Source organism: Euprymna scolopes, chromosome 7, assembly GCF_053919585.1.
Source record: "Euprymna scolopes isolate OS-2025 chromosome 7, ASM5391958v1, whole genome shotgun sequence".
Lineage (NCBI taxonomy): Eukaryota > Metazoa > Mollusca > Cephalopoda > Sepiida > Sepiolidae > Euprymna > Euprymna scolopes.
This window is the reverse complement of record NC_136488.1, coordinates 132,390,401-132,417,999: the sequence shown is the minus strand read 5'-3', so window position 1 is coordinate 132,417,999 and position 27,599 is coordinate 132,390,401. Positions and strand designations below refer to the sequence as shown.

At 35.3% G+C, this 27,599-nt stretch overlaps 1 protein-coding gene across 4 annotated transcripts in view; it reads left to right on the top strand.

The window, feature by feature from the left end:
* Window positions 1-27,599, top strand: part of LOC145279943 (oxysterol-binding protein-related protein 1-like) — a 493,074-nt gene that overhangs the window by 42,609 nt on the left and 422,866 nt on the right. For all 4 annotated transcript variants that reach the window (XM_080131542.1, XM_080131540.1, XM_080131541.1 and 1 more), the window contains exons 2-6: window positions 9,929-10,126; window positions 13,570-13,655; window positions 18,615-18,689; window positions 21,698-21,806; window positions 22,093-22,178. In XM_080131542.1, coding sequence (XP_079987668.1) covers window positions 9,955-10,126; window positions 13,570-13,655; window positions 18,615-18,689; window positions 21,698-21,806; window positions 22,093-22,178 — 528 coding nt within the window. In that variant the 5' untranslated portion in view covers window positions 9,929-9,954. The remainder of the gene's footprint in view (window positions 1-9,928; window positions 10,127-13,569; window positions 13,656-18,614; window positions 18,690-21,697; window positions 21,807-22,092; window positions 22,179-27,599) is intronic.

Below are 27,599 nucleotides of genomic sequence, written 5' to 3'. Positions count from 1 at the left end.
ATATCATGGCTATGTGCCACTACTAGATACACAAAAATACCTGAACAACATTCTCTTTCTGAAAGAACAGTTGGAAATGACTTATATACCATACATTACGACCATGTAATCCCTACAGCCACCTACCTTGAAAATGCTGCTGTGAAACCTGACATAGTTATATGGAATAAGTCAGATAGAGTTGCCACCTTGGTTGAAGTGAGTGTTCCTAATGATGGAGGTCTGAACAGAGCTGAAAGGAAGAAACAGACCAAATATCAAGGTCTCATGTATGATATGAAAAGAAACTGGAATCTTAAGGAGATATCAATCATACCAGTTATTATAGGTTCCACAGGGCTTATGAAGAAGAACCTGACAGAAGTTCACAGTATTAATGCTGGAGTCCCTCAGGGGCCCATCCTGGACCCAACTCTCTTCCTGATCTACATTAATGATCTTCCAAATCACATCTTTACATCATTCGTAAACATTTATGCTGACAATACTACCATCTATGGTAGCACATCAAAGACCGTAAATGGCCAAGTTCTCTCCAATTCTTTCTCCTCTGATCTGGAACACATGGTACAATGGGGAAAGAGGTGGCTAGTTACAGTTAATGTATCTAAAACCAAGCTTCTCTCTTTACATCATCAATGCTCTGATCCCCCTCTGGCATCAATTCAGATGAATGGCTCTCGTCTTGGGGAGGCTTCATGTTTTGACAAGTTTCTGGGCTTGACCTTTACTCCTGACCTGAAATGGAACATGTACATCAAATCCATTGCCATGATAGCTGGAAAAATGGTGCGATCCTCTTATTGATCCAGTAGATATCTCACTGCTGATGTAATTCTCTATCTATATAAGAGCCAGGTACGTCCAAAAATGGAGTACTGTTGCCACATCTGGGCAGGAGTCGATAGAAAGACCTTATTCTGCCTTGATAGAGTTCAAAATAGACTTCGTAGCCTAGTGGGGGATGCCCTTTTCTCTTCCCTGCAACCTCTTTCTCACAGAAGAGACGGCGTGAGCCTGTCTCTGCTTTATTGTTATTTTCATGGCAAGTGCTCATCTGAGCTTCAATCTATGGTTCCCCCTCGCCAAACTTTCACAAGAAACACTTGTCAAGCTGAAAACGCTATCAATAATTTCCCCCACTCTTTATCTGTGCCTAAGCCTAAATGTAGATTCCATGAACAAAGTTTCTTTCTTAGAACTGTACACTTGTGGAACTGTCTTCCATTTGCCTGCTTTCCAGCTGACTACAATATGGTTGTCTTCAAGTCCAACGTAAACAAGTTCTTGATGAGCTGTTCCACTTAGTTAACAAATTTACCAAATTTCCACTAACGATTACTATATTATCCCATTTACTACTGTACACTCATTAACCCTTATCCTCCAGTTACTTCTGGGCCTTGATAAGTGGTGACGCCTATGTAAAAAAAAAAAAAAAAAAAAAGTCATACCTAACTAATATTCCTGGTGAACCAAGTGCAAAAGAGATCCAGACACCAGCTCTCCGTCACATGACCGAGACATCTTTTTGTTGTCTTTATTCTTTAACTAAAAGCCTCTCTCTGATATTTTGGTGTGTTACCATACAAGGGAATAATGAAGACTAGGAAGGAGGAGATTCTGTTGAAAACCTAAACCAGATAAAAGGGAGCCTGTTGGCCCCGTTAATGGCAATCTTCTAGCGATGGTGTCACAAACAAAAACCACCCTCTTCTAATTTGTCATGTACCCTCGATCTGGAAAGTGTAAGGTTATTGACACAAGATTAAAAAAAAAAAAGGCACATCAAATGTTTAACAATTCATGCATTTAATTCTAAGGATGCGACAACAGACTGAACCGTAAATGAAACATTTGACACTTCAGCACAGACGATTTTCATTGAAGATAATTGCTGGTTGACCTGCAACTACCAAAGAACTTTCTACTCTTCCCTTTCCTCACCCGGACACAGTCCAACTTTCGACTGCCATTGTTTACTGATTATCCTTTGGCAAGGTGCAGTACTTGTTAACCTCTCTTCGATATTCTAGAAAAATGACCATACAGCAGGCAGACAGAGTTCTTCAACCGTGGCAAAGTCAATACATGTAGGAAAGGGAAACTCTGTTGAAAAAAACAAATGCAAATCAGATAAAGGGAGACCATTGGTGGTGTCGCAAACAAAACATCTGCTTCCCATTTGCCATAAGCCAACACGGAAGTAGTAAAACCAAGAAAACTGTCATGAGAATGTTAATGTCACTGTGCAACCTGGTCTAACCGGATATAGATAAGCATAGAAAATACTGCAATTCTGAATTTTCAAGGTGAGATGTGAAATGTTTGTATTATTTTGAGTAATCAAACAATTAGTAACATCTTGAGTGTTATTGGCACAACGTTTTCGTCGCTGCACCCTGCGACCTTCTTCGGGTGTTGAATACATGTTTTCTTTTCTCTTCTAAGGAAAATAGAGTTAGCTGTATTGCAAGAATTCGAACCGTGGGTTTGAGGGTGGGTCCGTAGATCATAAAGTTCAATCTTCAGTGTCACCAGGATATTTTTTTTAGAGTTTTTCTATGACTCAATTTTTCGGGATATCTATACTAGTTGTTAATATTAGTGTAAAAAAAAAAAAAAACGTTTTATGAAACAGAGGATCGATACCCATGCATATTTTCATTTTTTTGAAAAAACACAAGCAGACTAGCTGTGAATTGATAGTCATCGTAACGTTTTCAGTGTTGTCGCAATCTGTACTTGTATGCTAAAGTTGCATTTTTTTATCTCTTTCTCCATTGCTATGCGATGCTTATGGAAAATTATACTAGTAAACTATCTAGAAACTAGTTATCAACAGTAGCGGTAATATAACATGGCTGTTACACTTTAATTGTGTCGTTACACTTTAACTGTATCATTACATTTTAACCACTCGGACCCGCACGTTATCCGATACTTCGTTGAAATCCAAGAAATAAAAATCCAACATGGCACTTTTTTTTTTTTTTTTTTAATGCAAATGATTTGCATTTAATCGTGGTAATTCCAACAATAACACAGTTTATTATCTATCAAAAGTGTTTTCACACACACGTTTTACAACACTCTGCCATATAACATGCTTTTTAAAAGTCTCTCTCCCCGCCACCTCATGCTGATCATAACCAGCACTTTCTCGCCCTCGTTTTCACATATCCATCTTCCCCGGATGCAACTTGCTTCTCTTTTTGACCACGTGGTGTATTTTTTTTCTCCTTTTCTTGTCACGCAAGTTTGTGCACACTTGCTAATTTGCATATCGCTAAAACGGCTGCTGCTGCTATTTTTGCTAGTCAGCTATCCTATGGCTGCTACTGATTTTCTCGTTCATCGACGCTCTGTTGCAATAAGAGTACACAACATCGTTACAGTAAGAACCTTTTTTTTTCTACTTGAGATGTTACTATTTATCAAAACCAAGATGCCACTCAAGGATAAGGGTTAAGTGTTAGGTAGATAGCAAGACAACAAGTAAGTAAGTAGGTAAGATTTGATTATCTGAGAGAATGACTCAAGAGGAATTTATTCATGTTGGATTTGAAGACGACCATGTTATAGTCAACCGGGAAGGAGACACACATTATTGCGCTCCACAGATGGACAGTTCTAGGAAAGAAACTCTGCTCATGGAATTTTCGTTTAGGTTTAGGTGCAGATAGAGAGTGAGGGAAATTGTTGATAGTTGTTGCGGCCAGGCGAGTATTTGTTGCAAGCATTTTACAGTGATAGATTGGAGCTCAGTCGAGCACCTACCATGAAAGTAACGATAGAGCAGAGCGACTCATAGCGTCCCTTCTATGAGAAAGAGGAAGAAGGGAGTCGAAAAGGTCATCGGGTAACAGTCATTAAATATGTCTTTGCAAGTCATATTAAGTGAAACTATGGTTGGATGGTGTCACATTTGTGGTTTTTTTTTTTTTTTTTTTACATAGGCATCACCACATTATCAAGGCCAAGAGGCCACTCAAGGATAAGGGTTAAAGAGTGTACAGTAGAAATTGGACATTATAGTAATCATTAGTAATGAAAATTTGGTAAAGTTGATAACTTATATGGAACGGCTCATCAAGAACTTATTTACGTTAGACTTGAACACAACCATATTGTAGTCAGCCGGAAAGCAGGAAAACGGAAGACAATTCCACAGGCGTGCAGTTCTAAGAAAAAAGCTTTGTTCATGGAATCTACGTTTAGGTTTAGGCACAGATAAAGAGTGGGGGGGAATTATTGATAGTGTTTACAGCTAGACGAGTGTTTCTTGTGAAAGTTTGGCGAGGGGGGACCATAGATTGAAGCTCATTCGAACACTTTCCATGAAAGTAACGATACATCAGAGACAAACTCGCAACATCTCTTCTGTGAGATAATGGTTGCAAGGAAGAGAAAAGGACATCTCCTACGAGGCTACGAAGTCTATTTTGAACTCTATCAAGGCAGGCCAAGTCCTTTCTAGCAGCTCCTGCCCAGATGTGGCAACAGTATTCCATCCTTGGACGTACCTGGCTCTTATATAGAATAGCATCAGCAGTGAGATATCTACTGGATCGATAGAAAGATCCCACCATTTTTCCAGCGGCCTTGGCAACAGATTTGATGTACGTGTTCCATTTAAGATCAGGAGTAATGGTCAAGCCAAGAAGTTTGTCAAAACTTGAGGCCTCCTGAAGACGAGAGCCATTCATTTCAATTGATGTCAGATGTGGATCAGAATGTTGATTATGTAAAGAGAGAAGCTTGGTTTTAGATGCATTAAAAGTAACCAGCCATTCTTTACCCCATTGTACTACGTGCTCAAGATCAGAGAAGAGAGAATTGGAGAGAACTTGGTCGTTTACTGTCTTAGATGTGCTACCATAAATGGTAGTGTCGTCAGCATAGATGTCTACAAATGATGTAAGGATGTGATTTGGAAGATCATTAATGTAGATCAGGAAAAGAGTTGTGCCCAGGATGGACCCCTGAGGGACACCGGCATTAATACTGTGAGCTTCTGATTTTTGCCCCTCAACTACTACTCTTATGAACCTATCAGAAAGAAATGATTTAATAATTGTGTGTCTTAGAGATTACATAACGTCTTCAAAATATACAGCCATCATATCCAAACACTTGAGAAAATTACAAATTTTGCGATGTTTTCGTTTAACAAATGTTTTCATGTTCAAACTAAACTTTGTATTATTTTAATCATTCAGACTACTGTTCTTATCTTGAGTGTTATTTTCACTACATTTTGACCGATGTAACCTCTGACCTTTTTCAGATGTATCTTGTCGAACTTGGGAGTCTTTCTGCTGAACTCTGGAATTTGTACTGAATTTTGACCAAAACCCCTTATTTATTTCTTAGTAGTAGTATGCTCTTATTCCATTTATTTCTTAGTAGTAGCATGCTCTTATTCCATCAGTTATCGCTGGATAGAAGTCCTAAGTAATTCGCAATTGTATTCTGAGTATCGCCCACACTGAGGATTGAACCTTCAACCTCCAGAAGAGTATTGCTTACAACTGAATTTTTACCAAGTCATTTATTTAATTAGTCATTTATTTAATTACTCCGTGGGTCCTTGAAGGCAATTTTAGTATGAATTTTGGGAGGCTTTTTTTTTCTTTTTACATGAGTAACCACTTATCAAGGCCAAAGGCCACTCAAGGGTTAATGAATGTAAGGAGGTTGTTTAATAATCGTTAATGGTGTAGATAGGGTAGAATTTGGATTATTTTAGGGGATGGCTCAACAAGAACTTGTTTACATTGGACTTGAAGGCTACCATATTGTAATCGGCTGGGAAACAGGCCAATGCAACAAGGTTCCACATGCAGGTAGTTCAAGAAAAGAAGCTTTGTTCATGGAATCTGCATTTAGATTTAAGCACAGTGGGGAAAATTGTTGATAGTGACTGTAGCTAGTTGAGTGTTTTTTTTATGAAAGTTTGGCAAGGGGGAGGACCATAGATTTGAGCTCAGAGGAGCACTTGTCATGAAAATAATGATAGAAAACCTTAAATGCTCTTCTAGAGTTTAAAGATTGAATCCTCAATGCAAGTCATCTACAAATGCAATAGTGATTTACTTGGGACTTCTATCATGGCTGACAGAATAAGAACATGCTACCCCTTGTGGATTAAATAAAGGTCTCCATATGAAATTCTGTGTAGATTTCCAAGTTCAACAAAAAGATTCCCGAGTTTGACAAGATAAACCCGAAGAAGGCTAGAGAATGCATCGGTCGAAATGTTGTGAAAATAACACAATAGTCCAAATAATCTGATTTCTCAATCTCCGTCTCAAAAATTCAGAAACAACTTAAACTTGTTTTAATTATTATTTATTTTTTTTGACCGGTGTTTAGTCAAAAGATCCTATTTATAAATTCACCTTAAAAATTTTTGCCAGTAGCCACAACTTCGAAAACAAACTGAATATTCCTCTAAAATTGAGCTGCAAGTTTTTTTGTTTTTTTTTGTCTTTTTTTTTTTTTGCACTAGAATAACGTATTATTACTGAATTAATTTGGAATTATTTTGGAGATGAGTAAATTTGTATAATTTATTTTATTTAATTATTTGGACTTTTACCCTCATCTTTTAATTGTTTTTACGACGTTTCGGCCAATTATTCTTCTGGCCTTCGTCAGGTTAATCGCAATGGGATAGGAATGTCGAATCCTCCAACTACACCCACAGCAATTACTGCTTTCAGTAGTTGTTGTTATCTCAACACGGTTTGGTCAACTAATCCTCTGACCGACTTTGGGTGGGATTGAAACCGCTGCAGAAGATCTACAATTCCAAGTGAGTATTGTCTGGAGGTAGCAGTTTCAATCCCACCCAAAGCCAGTCAGAGGATTAGTTGATCAAACCGTCATGAGATAACGACAACTATTGAAGGCAGTAATTGCTGTGGGTGTAGTTGGAGGATTCAACATTGCTATCCCGTTGCGATTAACCTGACGAAGGCCAGAGGAATAATTGACCAAAACGTCGTAAAAATAACAACTAAAAGATGAGGATAAAAGTTCAAATAATTAAATAAAATAAATTAAAACTTATTATTATTAAAAAAAACAAAATATTTTACACGTGTATAAATAATAACATATTCAATAACGAATATTGAAGATGACTTTACAAATCGTACCATGTTGCACTATGGCTGGATGCAACCACATTCATCTATTTGTGTAATTGTGTTCATTTCAATTCTACATAAGTTTGAGAAAAATGAGGGAAAATTATTCTTAATTAACGTTTAGGTAATGCTTTCTACTCAAAAGTACTGCAGGCAAAACAAATGAATAAATGACATCTACAAAAAAAAAGGCGATACTCTTACTACTAGCTGGGATTGGCTCAGTGGTAAAGCTTCAAGCTTCAGACTCTGGGGTTCTAGTTTCGAATCTCGTTAGATTCAACCATGCTGGTGAATTGCATAATGACGAAACACATGTCCATGGATAATTATATTAGAAAAACTTAAGTTTTTAATATCTCTATCTCTACTATTATTTAAAAGGAAATTTGCCTGTGAGTTCGTTCTCTATGAACTTGAAAACAGCTGGGCCGATTTTTATGAAATTTCACACAAATGTATCTTATGTGTCTGGGAATGTTCTTAGATAGGTATTGTACCAGAATGTCTTCAATAAGCATTGATAGTCAATAACTGAAATAATCTGATGAAAGAAAGAATAGATGATTTTGACGAAAGTTAACCTCTTACAGAGCCTAATATCATAAGTGCCTTTGAGAAGTTTTATTACCACACAAGCAGAAAGGCTTGACATATAAAATCAACAGTATGTTCTCTTCAGTGCAATGTTTACTACAATGTATTGTGGATTAAGTCATGTGAAGCTTCCTCCCAGTGCACCTCGTTGAGCAGACAATCAATCGAGTTGATTGAAAAAATGGGCGATTTTATCGATTTCGATGATAATAAAAATATGGGAGTGTGAAACATTCATTGATCATCATTCAATCCTGGGCAACGTCGGGTCTCCCTGTAAGTGTATATATATATCTATATATATATATATATATATATATACATGTATATATATATAATCTCTGTAATACACTTTGTTACTTGACATTTTCGAATCTGAAGCTTTATAAAAATGGAAATAATGTTCCCATATTTCTGCAAGCGATAATAAAATTTTCACGAAAATAGAGGGTGCTGCAGTTGCACTGTAATATTTCCGGACGAACAAGCACTGCTTGCAGCGCTAACTACTTTTGTCGGTTGGGTGTTTTATTTTTTTAATTTGAGTGTTTAATTTCTTTTATGTGTCTGGAGTCAGGATTAGCACAGGTCATAAGAAACAAAAAACACTTTTATAACTATCACAAAATTAGCTCGAAGAAGGCGAGGCAATCATGCATGATTGAATCTTGAAAAGGAGGAGGAAATAACTTTGTTTTCTTCACACCATTTGCATAAACTATTAAAAATTAAGACATTCTGCGCAGACATTGTTAAGATACGACTTGATACAAAATTGCTTGCAGGTCTACAATAGAACAAATTGTTCATTACCTTCCATACTGTGTGCGTAAGTAAATGTTTACAATTTCTTTTTTTAAGCATAGCAGCAATAGATGCTTTGGTCTGTCAGATGCAGCATATAATTTGGTCTGCCAGATGCAATGGATGTTTCTGGTTTGCCAGATGTGATGGATGTTTCTGGTCTGCCAGATGCGACGGATGTTTCTGGTCTGCCAGATGCGGCGGATGTTTCTGATCTGCCAGTTGTGATGGATGTTTCTGGTCTGCCAGATGCGACAGATGTTTCTGGTCTGCCAGATGCGGTGGATGTTTCTGGTCTGCCAGATGCGACGGATGTTTCTGGTCTGCCAGATGTGATGGATGTTTCTTGTCTGCCAGATGTGATGGATATTTCTTGTCTGCCAGACTCGATGGATATTTCTTGTCTGCCAGACGCGACGGATATTTCTGGTCTGCCAGAAGCAACGGAAGTTTCTGGTCTGCCAGAAACGACGAAAATTTCTGGTCTGCCAGATGCGACAGATGTTTCTGGTCTGCAGATGGGATGGATGTTTCTGGTCTGCAGATGGGATGGATGTTTCTGGTCTGCCAGATGGGGGCGGACGTTTCTGGTCTGCCAGATGGAGGCGGACGTTTCTGGTCTGCCAGATGGAGGCGGACGTTTCTGGTCTGCCAGATGGAGGCGGACGTTTCTAGTCTGCCAGATGGGACGGACGTTTCTGGTCTGCCAGATGGGACGGACGTTTCTGGTCTGCCAGATGGGACGGATGTTTCTGGTCTGCCAGATGGGACGGATGTTTCTGGTCTGTTAGATGCGGTGGATAGTTCAGGCTTGTCAGATGAAACAGATATTTAGAAACAAATGCTAAAATTATATACAATCAAAAATATTTTTTAAATGATGCTTTGAAATAGTTAAACAAGTATTCTTATTTAGGGTGTTTTGGATTTCTTCAGATGTATTTTTTTGAATTTGAAAACCTGTACAGAATTTAGAACTAAATCTTTTTTTAAACTCACAAGGGTAGATTGTTTTCATTCTGTCAGCCATGACAGAGTAAAAGTATCAATTTATATTATTCTTAATTATTATCGTTCAACCACCAGAAGATTTTCACTTCTATCCAGTCATGGCTGATGGAATGAGAATAATCTACTCCTATGGATTCAATGAAGGATTCAGTTTGAAATTCCATCCACGTTCCTCAATTTGATATAAAGATTCCCAAGTCCAAAAAAGATGCACTTGAAATTAAAACGTGAATTTAACAACTAAGATGAGAATAGTAGTCCACATGATTCAATACAAATTCTTAATCCACATCTCAAAAATTCTGAATTATGACTAATGATGATTTAAAAAAATTTTTTTTTTTTTTTTTTTTTTTTAGATGCATTGATTATTTAAAAGAGCACCATGTTGAATTCTTCAAGTGACAGTGAGTTCCAGGAGGTAAATGATTCTGATGACACCCCATCTGTTCATGAAAGACTGCTGCATGCAGCTCGTAATGGGGAAACCGATGAAGTCAAAGAAATTCTTGAACAATATAAACAGGGCAACCTTGATGTTGATCTTAATTGTAAAGGTAAGGACCGTTTTATTTTTTGTCTGTAGTATTCATAAAAACACAATTATGCAGATGACACAATTGTCTATAGCAACACTTTGAAGAGCATCGGTGATCAAGGCCTTGCTGATTCTCTCTATATTTTAATCTGGAGTATGAGCTGCAATAGGGGGGAAAAAAAGTGGCTTATTACTTTTAACACTTAAAACCAAATTAATCACATCAACAAAAGTAATCAACTTGGTGACAAACGATATAGATTTTGTTCTGTAAAGTTGACTGCTGCTGTGCTGATTGTAAATATTGCACAGGATTAATAAATCTCTTGATGGGGGTGTAGCTTTATTTTTATGGTAATAGATCTTGACATATCAAAGGTTTTTGATAGGATCTGGCACAAAGGTTGCTTCACAAAGTTGCTAGTTATGGAATATTTGTTAATGTCTTTTGAACCATCAAATTCTTTCTCTCTGATAAAAGGAGTTGTTGATGAATAGAAATCTGAAGCACATAATATCAATGCCGGTGGACCTCAAGGATCTATTCTACATCCAACTATCTTCCTGATCTTCATCATTGATTTTCCAAATCAGGTTCTGAGATTATTTATTACTATCTATGCTGATGACGCAACTGTCTATGGCAGCACTTTGAAGAGCATTGGTGATGAAGATCTGACTGATTCTCTCTATCTTCTGATCTGGAGTACGTAATGCAGTGGAGAGAAAAGAAATATCTTGCTATTTTCAACATTTCTAAATTCAAGCCGCTCTCTTTTCGCTACCAATACTCAGATCCTTGTTTGTCTACAATTGAAACGAATGCCCTTTGTTTTGATAAGCTCCTTGGGTGTTCACTCCAGATCTAAAACAGAAGATTTACACCCAACATGTTGCTGAAATTACTTGAAAAATGGTTGAATGATATTACCGGTCCAGAAAGTATCTGATTTTTGGTGCAATCATCTCATTTATAAAACTCACTATGTTTGTTTGTTTCCATTTTTTTAAAGGGCATCTCCTCTGAGATGCAAGGTTGCCGAGGGGCATGAGGTGGATCAAATGATTGCATTTTTGGGGCGACCATTTTTTCTGGGTTTTTAACTGGTAAAAATAGCTGCCAAGAGGTCAAAATTTAAAAAAAATCGGAACTTGGCAGGCATAAGTCGACTTCAAGTGCTCTTCTATGCATACACAAATAGGTATTTATACATTAAAGTTGGTTCATTTTTAACTATTTTATATCCCTCTGACAATAGCTTAAATAGTAACGACTAAGGCGTGAGTGCTAAATGTTTTGGTTTCAAGTCTAGCTGATGGCATCCAAGTGATATTTTTTTTTTTAATTTTACTTTTGAAATCAATAGTATATATTGGGTACAATATAATAATCAATAGACAATTGACTCTGTAATAATAAATACAAAATTTGCATAAATTAAAATATTATATTTCAGCGTATTTTATGACCGGGCAATGCCTTCTGCCTTGTTACTTAAACATGTAGCCTATGTAAATGAATGATTTCTACTTTATTCCAGGTTTAAAAAGTCACCTTCGAGCTGACATAAATTAATATGGTCTTAATAGAGCTATACAGGAAAAAGAGAACAAAATATCAGGACCACAAAAATGATTTAAAGATGACATGGTTTCTGAAAGTAAGTAAATACCGATTGTGGTAGGCGCAATTGGTTCAATGGGAAAAAAATCTTTAAAAATATTTCGACACAATCTCTGGAAGATGAAAAACACAGATGACAGCCATGATAGGGACAACATCTATCCTTAAAAGAGACCTCAGATATAAATTGAAATCGTAATGAAATGAAATAAAGGAAAAAAACTGTTCATCTCTTCAAATAACTGAAGAAAAATAAAAAAAAAAAAAATAAAAAAAAATGGCTTATAGTCTGCTAATGTACTTCCTAACTTCCGGCGTGGCTGCTACCGGAAATGGTAATGAAGCAAATCAGTTGCTTTATTTTTTTTCTCTCGTGCCTATATCTCCTCTGTGCATGTACTCATTTTTTATTAGATTTTTTGGATCATTCTTTTTTATTTAATAATCCTTGAAAATTTTTATTTAATAATCCTTGAAAATTTTTATTTAATAATCCTTGAAAATTTTTATTTAATAATCATTGAAAATTTTTATTTAATAATCCTTGAAAATTTTTATTTAATAATCCTTGAAAATTTTTATTTAATAATCCTTGAAAATTTTTATTTAATAATCCTTGAAAATTTTTATTTAATAATCCTTGAAAATTTTTATTTAATAATCCTTGAAAATTTTTATTTAATAATCATTGAAAATTTTTATTTAATAATCCTTGAAAATTTTTATTTAATAATCCTTGAAAATTTTTATTTAATAATCATTGAAAATTTTTATTTAATAATCATTGAAAATTTTTATTTAATAATCCTTGAAAATTTTTATTTAATAATCCTTGAAAATTTTTATTTAATAATCCTTGAAAATTTTTATTTAATAATCCTTGAAAATTTTTATTTAATAATCCTTGAAAATTTTTATTTAATAATCCTTGAAAATTTTTATTTAATAATCCTTGAAAATTTTTATTTAATAATCCTTGAAAATTTTTATTTAATAATCATTGAAAATTTTTATTTAATAATCATTGAAAATTTTTATTTAATAATCATTGAAAATTTTTATTTAATAATCATTGAAAATTTTTATTTAATAATCCTTGAAAATTTTTATTTAATAATCATTGAAAAGTTTTCTCGGTCTTATTTTCATCAAGAATCATTGAAATTAGTTTATTATTTGTTTTAAGAATTATTGAAATTATTTTATTTATTTTTTTTAAGAATTATTGAAAGCACTTTTAAAAATCTTTTTAAACTATTTTGGGAATATTACATATTGGATACGTTTTTTTTTTATGATGTTGGAAATTTTGTTATTTTGATTTTAATACTTTCGTTTGTTGTCTTGATTTCAATAATTTTATTTTTATACTTTTGTAAACATATATTTATTATATAAATCCAAATAAAAACTTATTTTTAAAATTTAAAAAAAAAACAACATATTTTTATAATTTCATAAACACATTTCTTATAAAATTTCAAATAAAATAAAGACTTATTTTTTAATTTTCTTATTAAAAATGCAAGTAAAGAGTAATTGTGTTATTTTTATTTGTATAATTTGTTAATTTTTTTTGTATATTTTTCAATAATGCCCTTTTCTTATATTTTATTTCAATAAATCACTTCACTATAAAAATACTGAAGAACAATAAAAGTGAAGGAACTGATTTGCCTTGTAACCACTTTCGGTAGCAGCCATGCTGGAAGTTAGGAAGTACATTAGCTGACTATAACCAAAAAAATGTCATGGTGATCACACTCATCTAACGAGTAAGCATTTTAAAAGACTAAACTTGAAAATAATATTGATTTTTTTTTTTTTTTTTTTTCCAGGTACACAAAGGTCAAACAAAGGTTGGTCGCCTTTACACCTGGCTGCATATTTCGGGCATGCAGAAGTCGTGAAGTTATTATTGGAAGTAAGTATTTTTCTTTTAGTACATAGGTGTTATTTAGATTTCATAACAACGATATAATAATTGGGGGTAAGAAGATTTCGGTTTCAGCTTGCCTTTCCACCGTTCTGCATAACATAAACCAAAAAATGATTTTATCTTGCAACCAACCTCTGAACACCCAAAAGTATCCTGTACCTCTATAAGGCCACCATTCGCCCATATATGGAGTATTGCTGTCATATTTGGGCTGGTGCATCTGCTACTAGTCTCTCGCTCCTTGACAAGGTTCAAAAGAGTCGCAAACCTGATAGGCCCTGAACTGGCATCTAAGCTTCAGCCTCTGTCCCATCGACGAAATGTTGCATCCCTCTGCCTGTTCTACAAGTATTTTAGTGGTGAATGCTCTGACGAACTGCAATCACTTGTGCCCCACGACGTGAGCACCCTTGACAAACCCGACAAGCTGCTAAATCCCACCCCCACACTGTAGAGATCCCTAGATGTAAAAGATCTTTCTACTCCAATAGTTTCTTCCCCAGAACCGCTAGACTTTGGAATTCCATTCCAGGTCCCTGCTTCCCCAACAGTACTGACGTTCAGAAATTCAAGTGTAACGTGAACCGACATCTTGCTGCCCAAATCCCTACATAGTAGTACCCCAGTAGTTGTTGCCCCTGATAGTAGCCCGCTACACCAAAGTGGCAATTTGCCTTGTTTGGGGTGAAAATGTAATAAAAAAAAAAAAGAAAAAAAAAATACACTTCATTTTGCAGCAAATTAAATCATGGGGGTTCTTGATAAGGTAGAAACATATCTGTTATTTGATTAGTCCCATCCTTTCTTCTTTTCTGCAACCTCTCTCTCTCTCTCTCTCTCTCTCTCTTATAGATGTGATATTGCTAATCTCAGTCTTTTCCATAAATACTATTATGGCATGCGTTCTTCAGAATTATCTGATCTATTTCCTGCTTCCTTTGTTCCAGCTCATTTGACTTGTTGGTCTAGTGGTCTCCATCAATTCGCTGTTTTGATACCTCATTGTAATACAGCTTCCTATTCCTTTCCAAGAACTGTTTCTGCTTTTTTCCTCCTACCTGTAACATCAGCGTTTTCAAGACTAAAGCCAGTAGGCATCTCCTGTTTTGGGGGTAATCATCTCCTGTTCTTGTTAGTTTCTTACATCAAGTGGCTTCAAACCTTGTCTGGAGCAGTTTCCATTAAAAAAAAAAAAAATCAGTTTAATGCCACCGGACAGACAGAAGCTCTGTTGAAAATGAATGAACACATCTAACAATTCTGTTTCAAACTTAAATGTGACAGACCAAAGAAAATCATTTAGTCTGTCATGCTTAGGTTTAAAATAGAATTGTTCAAAGTGGTCACATATCTCGCTGTGTGATAAATGATGCGAAAATAATAAGAGGAAAAAATGAAAAAAAAAAAACAAACAATTTTTAAGAATTTTTAGTTCTAAGCTAAGAATTGAACTTCAGATTTGACCAGCAAAATTTTATTAAATTTGTTTTTTTTTTTTTTTTTTTTTTTATTACATTTTCACCCCAAACAAGGCACATTGCCACTTTGATGTAGGGGGCTACTATTAGGGACACAGGCTACAGGGGTACTATGTGTGGAGTTGGGCAGCAAGATGTCGGTTCACGTTACACTTGAACTTCTGCATGTCAGTACAGTTGGGGAAGCAGGAACCTGGAAGGGAATTCCAAAGTCTAGCGGTTCTGGGGAAGAAACTACTGGAGTAGAAGGCTCTCTTACATCTAGGGATCTCAACTGTGAAGGGGTGTGATTTTGCTGCTTGTCGGGGGTATTTATGTAGAGGGGGTACAAGTGCTTGCAGTTCGTCAGAACATTCACCATTAAAGTGCTTGTAGAACAGGCAGAGGGATGCTACATTATGTCGATGGGACAGAGGCTGAAGCTTGGATGACAGTTCAGGACCTATTAGGTTGCCGACTCTCTTTTGAATCTTGTCTAGGAGTGAGAGACTAGTAGCAGATGCACCAGCCCAAATATGACAACAATACTCCATACATGGGCGAATGGTGGCCTTATAGACAGGATACTTTCGGGCATTAGTAGCTTTCTAGCACAGTAGAGAGAACTTACCTTTGTGCTTAAATGGTAAATATCAGATACGTTTGGTTTTTTAATTAGGTTACAAACACACTTTGTTTAAAACTATTCCTTGTATTATGATTTCAAAGCATGTATCATTAATCCCTCTGTATCTTCTCTATAGATTTCCGTCACATTAAAAACGGATATTATGCAAATAAATACCGACACTTCTATCGCAAATACTTTAACAAATTTATTTTGTAGATGCTCCCATACTTAAACGGACTGTATGCTTTCAAATTAGTCTTTTAAATAAGCTGCAAACACACTTTGTTTACAAAACATTTCTTATATTATAATTTCAATATAAGATGGTACTTATGCAGTATAACTGGATTTCAAAAAATGCATTTTAGATAAAAACACGTTTACATACTTACGTTTCATGTCAAAAGTAATAAAAAGAATTTTAAATCACGGAAAATAAATCTAGATCTGCAAGAACCTTTTTTTTTTTTTTTTTTTTACAAAGGAATCACCACTTATCAAGACTCAGAAGCCACTTGAGGGTAAGGGTTAATGAGTGTACAGTAGTAAATGGGAAAATGTTGTAGTAATCATTCATAGTGGGAATTTGGTAAACTGGATTACTTAAGGGGATGGCTCATCAAGAACTTGTTCATCACCATATTGTAGTCAGTTGGAAAGCAGGAAAATAGAACAGATTTCCACAGACGTGCAGTTCTAAGAACTACATTTAGGTTTAGGCACAGTTAAAGAGTGGGGGAAATTATTGATAGTGGTTTTAGCTAGATGAGTGTTTTTTTGTGAAAGTCAGAATAGCACTTGCCATGAAATAATGATAAAGTAGAGACAGGCTCACAACGTCTCTTCTGTGGGAAAGAGGTTGGAGGGAAGAGAAAAGAGCATCCCCCCACTAGGCTACAAAGTCTATTTTGAACTCTGTCTAGACAGGATAAACTGCTTCTAGCAGCTCCTGCCCAGGTGTGGCAGCGGTAAGCCATCCTTGGACGTACTTGGCTCTTATATAGGTAGAGAATTGCATCAGCAGTGAGATATCTACTGGAGCAGTAGAACGTTCCTACCATTTTTCCAGCAGGAAAATGTATAAATATTAATGGTCCATCATTTTTCTATTTTGAAATTGTGCATTTTTCAAAATCATAGATTATAGTTACCTCCCCTGGATTTTAAGAACTCTTCAACATTAACTAATTCGAGAAAAAAAATTTACTTTTACTTGTAATTATTTTTTTATTTGATTCGTTTTCATAATTATTGGAACTTTTACTAATTCTAACATAGCATGTAAGTATGTAATCAAGCTTTTGCTAAGATGCATTTATTTGAAATCTCATTATACTGCACAAGCACCTATATGATTAATCCCTCTCTTGTGCATCTTGATTGTGTTACTGTTAAGTTTTGAGACATTGTGTTGAACAAAGATGGCGGCGTAGTTCAGATAAGTAACCAAGATGGCGACCAAGAATCAAATGCGGTCCGTGGCGTAGTTAACCTCTTGAGTTCTGAGATATTGTGTTGAACAAAGATGGCGGCGTAGTTCAGATCAGTAACTAAGATGGCGGCATAGTTCAGATCAGTAACCAAGATGGCGACCAAGAATCAAATGCAGTCCATGGCGTAGTTAACCTCTTAAGTTCTGAGATATTGTGTTGAACAAAGATGGCAGCATAGTTCAGATCAGTAACTAAGATGGCGGCGTAGTTCAGATCAGTAACCAAGATGGCGGCCAGGAATTAAATGCGGTCCGTGATGTAGTAAACAACAAACTGATTGAATCCAAAATTCGACAATTTTTATAATTTTGGGACGTTTTCATTGGTTGTTTAGCACAGCCATTGGTTATAAAAATGATTGGCGAATCCATTCGTCTTATACCCCCATTAGAAGTCAAAAACATTTTACAGTTACTATTTTAGTTTAGAGTTTCTTTCCTAGAACTGTCTCTCCATGGAACAAAATAGCGTGGGGCTGCTTACTGGAAGATTATAACATGGATATTTTTAAGTCCAATTTAAATAAATTCTTAAGCCTTACTCAAATTCTTCCATTATTGATCATCATGGTGTTGTCTCATTATCTACCTAACTGTTATGGGACTGTTCCATTAATGGACTCTTCCAAATACATATTAATCCAGAGCCAAGTACTCTTGGGGAAATGGGATTCTCTACTGAGATCCGACAGTATCATTACTTTGCTCTTTTTCAATATATCTTTGAAACCTATACCATGTTCCAAGTTGTTCTTTCATGGTCCCAATTCTGGGTCCACATCACTAACACCTAATAACCCTTACTCTAGAATGACCTCTTGACCTTCATAAGAAAAAAAAAACAACATGTAAAAAGAATATTTCTGAGGTTGGTAGTTGAACCTTTCAAGAATCTGAGTCAAGTATTTGAATTACGGATTTCATCGACCTAATAACAACAACTTAGAAATATTGGCAGATAAATATTTAAATATTTCAAGCATTTAACATATTAATATAAATTCAAAAGCTTCTTTTAGTAAAATTTTATTTGATCTTTCGGGTATTGAGGTCAACAACGAAGAAAAGAGCCAAAAATTAAAATCCATAACAAATAAATGTTACCAAAGGCAAGATAAATTACTCTTCTTCATACCTGGATAAGTTTTATGTATTTCAACAGTATTTTAGAGCGTTAATTCAGTTTGAAAAACAAGTAGTGTCGAGTAGGTAATTTAAATGGGCAATCAAGATGGCTGACGAAAGGATGCTGTCTTCAAAGCGCTGAAGATGGTTAAAAAGTGAAAAGATTAACAAAATATTGATAGAAATTCACCATATAAGTTTTATTGTGACACTTATGTTTGATCTTTCTCGTTCTCTAGGGGGGTGCTGACGTGAATGTGCAAAACAATATGGGAGACACTCCTCTTCACCGAGCTGCCTATACAGCAAGAGAAGTAAGTAAAATATGTTGTTGTGGGATTCAAATATCCCCCCCCCCACCAAAAAAAAAAAAAATAGTATATTATTTAATTGGAATTCATTATTGAGATGAATATTATTTATTAATTCATTTATTGCGGACTATTATTCTCATCTTTCTTACTTGTTGTTTCACAACGTTTCGGCCAACTCTGGCCTTTAAATAATATATATACCATTCAGTACGGACCTGACCATGGAAGATCAGATATTAAATAAAATGTGGATTCATAAGACCAAAAATTTCAACCTTGATCGACCTTCGGGGCCCGTGGCATAGTGGATAGAGATGTTGAATCTTTATGGTTTCAGGTGAGAATTGTCTGATGATAGCCATTTCAATCCTACCCAAAGCTGGTCAGAGGCTTACTTGGCCAAGATGACAACTATGGATGGCAGTAATTGCTGAGAATGCGGTTAGGAAATTCGGAGTTCCTATGCTGCCGCGGTTACCCCCTGACGAAGGCCAGAGGAATAGTTGGCCGAAATGTCATGAAACAACAATTAAGAAAGATGAGGATAATAGTCCGCAATAAAAATAAATTAATAAATAAAGTCAGGCTCTTCTTCATTATTATAGCAAAATTCGAAAATCAAAATATTGAATTTCAAGCGAAACCAATGATATCTACTGAATTGCCATGTCACAGTAATGAATATATCCAAAAATTATGAAGAATGATAAGTTAAAAAAAAAATTATTATTAATGAAAACAATTTTTGAAAACAATTAGTGAAAATTCAGTTTTGCTAAATTGGCCAAATATTTTCAGTTTTCAGTAAATATTTATTTGCCTTTTATTACAATTAGAACTCTCCGGTTTCTTTTTTTTTTTTTTTTTTTTTTTTTTGCAAAATTTAATTTTCGCTTATTGTCTTCAAAAACTATTTTCATTAATAATTAATTTTCTACTTCATCATTTTTCGTAATTTTTGGATATGTTCATTACTGTGACATGACAATTAAGTGAATGCCATTGGTTTTACTTGAAATTCAATATTTTTAGCAATGGAAAGTCACACATTTTAGAAAACATGTTTTTATGAATTTAAATGAGAAAATTTGAAAACCTGAAAATGTTGTGTTGTTTAGCAGAGAAGTCAACAACAAAGAAAAGAGCCAAAAATTCAAATACATAACAAATTAATGTTACCAAAGGCAAGATAAATTACTCTTCTACATACTTGGATAAGTTTTATGTATTTTAACGAAATTTTAGAGCATTAATTCAGTTTGAAAAACAAGTAATGTCGAGTAGGTAATTTAAATGAGCAATCAAGATGGCTGACGAAATTTAAACAGCACTGAATTTTAAACAGCACCGATACAAGACGTATTTTCTCCTCGGGAGGCTTCGACCTCTTATCACAACATTATGAAGAAACAAAAATAAATTAAAAAAAAAAAACATCTCCGTTATAAAACCAGGTTATTGGTGAAAATTCGGACTTCAACAACAACAAAAAAATAAATAAATAAAAAAAGTAAATAAAAATGATTTTATCATTTTTATTTGCTTTTTTTCATTGTTGTTGAAGTCCGAATTTAATCAGACTGACATCTCCTTGATAAAGCCAGTTTATTGGTGAAAATTTGGACTCTAGCAGCAGCAACAACAACAACAATAACAACAACAACAACAACAAAAATAAATAAATAAAAATGATTTTATCATTTAACAACATTTTCAGGTTTTCAAATTTTCTCATTTAAATTCAATATTTTAATTTTCGCATTTCGCTACATTAACAAAGAAGAAGCAGAAGACATGCTTTGCTTTTTTACTTTTTAACTCGAAGCTCCCTGTGTCTGTAAAGTTCTCTCCCTTTTTAAAATACCTCGATAACAAAAGCACAGTATGTTTGTATTGTTTTGGTTGTTCGGACAATTATTCTCATCCTGGGTTTTATTGGCACAACGTTTTGGTCGATGAAACCTCCCACCTTCCTCAGATGTAAACTCCATGTTTTTTTTTTTCAACTAAGGAAAAAGGGGTTAGCTCTGTATTGCAAGATAATCCACCCCCAAAAAATCAAGAAACCTTTTTTTAGAGTCGCCTCCCTTGCACTGTGTTTTCTAATAAAAAAACGAAAACGCATGTAAGATGTTTATCCATGGTTTCATAAAAATTTTTTTTACTAATAGTGACAATTAGCAGTATTCTTAGAGTCACCTCCCTAGAAAAAAATCCAACACACACGTAAGATGCCTATCCATGGTTTCGATAAATATTTTCTTTTTACTAATATTTACAATTAACAGAAGAATTCAGTTAAAAATTGAATCATAAGAAAGTTTTAAAAAATACACTAGTGACCTCTGAGGATTGACTTTTTTTTTATATAATTTCTGGACACACCCTCAAACTCAAGGTCCGATTTCTTGCAATACAGAGCTTTTCTTTGGTTGAAAAAAAAAACATGGAGTTTACACCTGATGAAGGTCGGAGGTTTCATCGACCGAAACATCAAAAACAAGCAAAAGTATCAAAACGATTCATATCTCATCTCAACAAATTCAGAACCGCAAAAGTATAATTTGTATTATTTGAATTATTCAAACTACTGTTTTTATCTCGAGCGTTATTCTCACCACGTTTCGGCTGGTGTAACTTCTAAACTTCTTCAGGTGTATCTTGTTGAACTTGGGAATCTGTATGAAATTTCAAACAAAATCCTTCATTCAATCTACAGGGTAGCATGCTCTTGGTTCATCAGCTGCGTTCGAAAATCTGAAGAAGATCGGAGGTCCTATCAACTGAAACGTAAAAATGACACTCAATATGAGAATAGCTGATATAATACAAATGAATAAAGATAACAAAAAATTATTTATTAGTTTTCCAGTAAAACTTGAAATGATATTTCTCTATACCTAAATTAAAATATTAGAACCTTAATTTTTTTTTAACCGTGATTTTATTACTATCATTGATAAATATTATTGTTAATATTATTAATTGTTTTTTTTTGTTTTTTTAAGGACATTGTGATGTTACTCTTATCTCATGGTGCTGACATTTCTATTTTAAACACTGAAGGACATACTCCAAAAACTTTGGCAACTTCTCCAGTGAAACGATTTCTTGAAGGTGAGTTATAAGGATATCCACAAAATAATCAATCTATGATATTCTTCTGAAATAATAATCTATAGCCTCCTCTTAAACTAAGAATGCATACATAGCTTTATCTTGAATTCACTGGTTTTGATATTGATGCCATAGTTGTTTTAATACATTCTTTTTATTCAGAATTTTTACTATAAAAATTTTTTATGGATTAATGAACATTTCTATAGTGACAATTTTCTCCTTTTGTTTTCTTTTTTTTTTTTTTTTTTTTTTTTTTTTTTTTTTTTTTTTTAAATAATTTCAGCATCTGAGCGTTCGGATTCCCATCGTATGACAAGTGAGTTTCTATCTTCCTGCCTCCATGGACAAATTGAAATTATTAAAGAAATGGTAAGTATTTGGTTCTATGCATGATACACCTGAAGAGTTTTTAGATAAAGTGTAAATTAAGCATCCTAACTATGCTGGCATCTGAAATGAACAAGTTTACCCTCACACATTTGTAAAAACTAGTTGCCTGCCAATAATAATTTTGTTACTCATTCCATGACTTGCATCATCAATATCACCAATTTAAGATCCATTTGATATGCATGTGTTGAATGGCTTTTAGAAATTGACTTCAAAACTAACCCATCTCTGGCCAGGTCTTTATTTATCCATTTTTTATGACTTCTTCCATGTTTTCCCTAGCCTTTCCTTATAAACTAAACCTATGTCTACTAATCCAAGAACTACTCTTTCAGCATTGTCATATCTCCTTGTACTGTCCAGATTCAAAACTAACCTATCTCTGGTCAGGTCTTTATTTATCCCTCTATCTCTTGGCCATTCTTACCATTTTCTTACATTTTTTTTTTTCTTTACTGTCTGCATGTGAATTGAACCTGTTATTCGAACTGTTTCGAATATACTAATCGAAACACTCTTCTCCATTCTTTCAAATTGATAAAGTTTCATGTGCTGCACACACACACACACACGCACGCACGCGCCATTATACTATCCAGATTAAATCTTTCTCTAAGGGCATCAAATCTCAGCCCATTTTTTTAACTCCCATTTACACGTCCACAATATCATCCAACACATGTCCTTGACTCTCATTGGCTACATTCCGCCTCTGTACATGCCAGTGTGAAATGTTTTCATTAGAGGCCCTCTGGTGAAACAGTATCAAAGGCTTTTTTGATGTCGATAAACATAAAAAATAGTTGAATACTCTGCTCTGTATGGTAACATTTAATGCTAGTAAAACTAAACTGCTCTTCTTTAACAATTAAAAGATGCCTCTCCAACCACCAATAACAGAATAGTGGAATACTCTGCTCTGAACATTTTTCCTAGTTTTACTTGAAGCAGAATATCATGTCCATCATACCTTTCTCATTCCTAAAACCGCACTGTTTATCATTTAGTGTATCTGCTAACCCATCTAGTGTGATAGGATTCCTTGCCGCAGGATCCCTGGTTACGTAAGAGTCATTTCCTGGTCATTAGCGACTAAATGTAACTTCTTCATGTGGCAAGACCCTGTTGATCGATTTGGTTGATATGCTGTTGTCTCAGCGTCCTGTCGAGCAAGAAGAAAAGCAATTTCATGCACACAAAAGAAAAACAACTCAGTGCTCTATTCTACTGATTAAATTCCAGAAAAATGATATACAATATATAATTATGTACAATTGTCTTACAGTTCAATGTTCGATTGTCATACTCTACTGAGTCTATAGGTAGATTTCACTATTCTCTTCAATATAGCGGTGAGGTTGATGTGGGGAGGGGGGGAGCATGTGACGATTCTCTGTAAGTTGTTTTGTCTCAACTCTCAACAACTGATTGATTCCAACTAACCGTTTCGACTGTGCGTCCCATTCATATAGTCAGGGGAGGGGTGAGACCGGGGTTGTTCCCTGGACCAATCGTACCCAACCACATCACCCCAGCGGAAGTTCTCCCTCTTGCGAGTGTATCTGCGGATCTGCAAACGTTCCCATGGTCCCCGTAACCCTCTGGGTCGGCACACTGCACTTAAATTATAAACATCCTCAGTCTAGAACCCTGAGTCATTTCGGTTTCAGAGTACAAATTTCCAAAAATGTTATTGCTGATTTTCATAACAATGATAATCACAAATCTAATCTTTTCTCTCAGCAGGGTTCTTCGCTGTTGGCCGGGCACACGGATGATAATTAAAGAATAAAAAAAATCTTATCTGCCCGGCTTTCTCTAGTACTTCAGGAGTCTTAGCCTCCTCCCAGTGGGGAGCTTAACTGCTCCTTGGGACGATCACGTCACACTAGTGTGATGGTCTTATTCAATATATTTTGCAAACCATAAGAAAGGATATTATTAGCCAGATAGAAGCAATATGCAACGGTAGTGGTAACAGTTTTGTCTTTTTTTTATTCCCCTCACAAATTGTATATGCAAGTGAAACTAGAAAAATATTTATTTATGACTACCATTGTGATGGAATCCATGACTTGGATTACGTAATTAATTAAAAATCAAAATATTTAATTTCGGGCCAACGAGAAATGTATCGTTTTGTTATTAGAGAGAGGTGAGAAAAGCCTTTTGACACGCAAGCTAGCGAGATGACCGGGTCGTTTGACCAGAAACCCATCGACCCGTGCGGGTTGCTAGGCAACGAAGAATAAAGGAAAGAGAAGGGCTAAAAAAGATACTGAGAAGAGGGAGAGAGAGAGAGAGAGAGCGAGACAAAGAAAAAAAAAGAGAGGAGACCCTTTTGGGGACACCGACAGAGGCAGTGATGCCGTCGAGATAAGAGGTATCACCAACCCACCCCATCAACAGCGAAAGGAGATAATGCCTGGGAGAAACTCCACCAACAGCGAAAGAAGCGAATAAATGCCTGGGAGAAATTCTATACCAACAGTAAAAGGAGATAACACCTGGGAGAAACTCCATACCGACGGTGAAAGGATGTGATGTTTACGGCTGTAAATGGCGAACTTTGCACATGTGTGTCTTAATCTGGAGGGACGGATATTAAAGACATTTTGACCAACCACCTGGAACAAAAAGAAAGAAAAGATACTGGGATCTTACTTTCCCGAAAATTCCCTTGCATCCCCCCCCTCTTCTTCTGGTAACGTGTCACAAATATAAACAATTTTCATTCTTCTCGAAAATTTCTTATCATACTCCTATGTTTAGTTGTTGCTTAAATCCCCACCTTTTATGGCATGTGTTACAAATGGAGGCTCGTCTGGGATTTGAATCTAGTTGTGAGTTAAATCACTGGGGGCTACGAGCCATATAATCTGTTTGTGGGTGAGACACGTGGGATAGATGAACACAAGCAAGAAATAACAAAGTTTGTAGAATTAACGGGATACAAAAATGTCTAGTGTGGATGCATTTTTAAAGTCGCCTTCGTGCGAATGCCTTCAAAAATTACCAAAGGACGACATTGTGACAATAGGGAGACATTATGAACTAAGTGTTAGACCCGTTCTTCGTAGAGCACAATTAATTCCTATAGTAGAGAAGTATCTTAATAGTCAAAATAAAAACATTATGATAGGAGTAGATAGCTTCATAGAATCTTCCACATTCGAAGGACTACGTAGCTTGAAAAAGGACGTTAATAGACGAACATATTTGTGTGATAGCCATGTTTGCAAATAGCTCTACAAACTTTCCACTCCAATTAGTTCCTCCCAACCCATTAAGGACAACGAGTACTATTTTAATGTCACCTAAAAGTCGGGAATCCTACGGACGTAATACTGAGCCTAAGGTAGATGCAAAGATGAGCGAAACGGATATGGAAATTTATCCAGGCGTAGTTACCGAAATTAAGAATGACAGTAGTCTGAATAAATTAAGTAGTAGCGAGGACGACGACGATAATGTTGACGGTGAAGACGACAGTAGTAGTGATTACGACGATTATGATAGTGATGTTGATGAAAATAAACCGAATAATGAAGACAACGACAATGTTACTTGTGAGAATGAACCATGTGATGGAGATAAAACATACGAGAAAATATTCTTAGCAACAGAGGAAATTTCCGTTAATAACTCAAAAGATAAAGATAACGACGAGAGTGAGAAAGACGAGTTAAGTGTAGAAAACGTGGACGACCCTAACGAGAATAAGCTGACCCATAGTGATGACAACGATGAAGACGGTGACAGTTATAAGAATAAAGCTAAGAGAAATAACTTCCGTCGATATAAAAATTGGTATAAAGGCCATTTGTCAGATAAATACTTGGAGGCACTGCCACTCAAGTTAGCGTTTTGTAAGGCGGTGAAAACCACGAGGATTGTGATAATTGCCTGTGCCACTTGACCCAAACTTTATGATAAACCGCATTATACCACGCTTTTTCATTTTTTCTTGTGGGATGATGTGACTTAATCCATGACTTGGATTACGTAATTAATTAAAAATCGAAATATTTGATTTCGGCCCAACGAGAAATGTTTTTTGTTATTTTATTTTATCTTATCACCGACGCAAATGAACGTAGTTTCAAGAGAAAGAGAAAAAGAAAGTATAGGAAAAAATAGGGAGAGGCTAAACCTAAAAAGAGAGAGAAAGAGGCAGTGAGTATAGGAAAGAAGGAGAGAGAGGTGAAAAAATGTTTTGGTAGGTAAGTATGAGGATTGAACCCGAACTGTTGAGGCAAAGTTGTAAATTAAAGTGTGGGCCACCGCGATATGCTAACGGAAACCCGTTTGAATTTATTTAATTACTTGGATTTGGCAGGTGCACATTTTAATGACTTAATGAGGTCAAGTTTGACTGCGGGATAGTATTTCATTTACTGCAGGAACGCATTTTTTAATTTTTATTTTCCCAAGATGTTATAAGAAAAAGACTAACCCACATGCGGCGAGTGACAAATGTTGAATATTTATCTTCCCGAAGTCGAGCAAATTAAATAGATAGGCGAGCTTCATTCTTAACTGTGAGATATTACGATTTATATGTGATATAAAAAGTTTTAAAAAGTTGTGAACCGACCGACCGCTTCTCTGAAAAAAGCCTTTTGTAGACATACAGAAAAAGCGAACACACATACAAAGATACATACATTTTCGCTTTTATATATTAGATTAGTTAAATTGAAAATCTAACAAATTGCATAATAAGCTAATCTTTTCTCTCACTTAATCCGTATTGTTTGTCAATGTCATTCTACTGCAGATATTTTAACAGTCGTCTCTGAATGCATATACCATACACTGGATAAGGTGGACAAAGCCAGAGCTGTAATCCTTGATATACCTGAGGCCTATGACAAAATCTGGCACAAACGGCTGCTAATGAAAATTAAACTGTACGGTATAACTGGACATATACTAAATATACTAAATATAATTAGATCCTTCTTAGACAATAGGACCATCCAGATTGTCATTGAGAGATGTGTATCCAAGCAGCATAACATTAATACGAGAGTACTTTCGGGCTTAATTCCTGGACCACTATAATTCCTGATATTCATAAACGACCTCTCTGATAATGTTGTGTCTGAAATAGGTATATCTGCTGATGATACAACGCTCTATAATATGCATGAGGGGAGAACAGATGTACATAAATCTAAGACAATCGCAGAATCATTAGGAAATGACCTCCAGTCTGTAGTGAAATGGAGATGCAAATGGATGCTAACATTTCATGCTAGTAAAACTAAACTGCTCTTCTTTAACAATTACAAGACGCCTCTACAACCACTGATATCCATGAAAAATAACACCCTACCTAAGAATTCTTCCTTCAAACTGCACAGCCTAACATTCACGGGCAATATGAACTGGAAC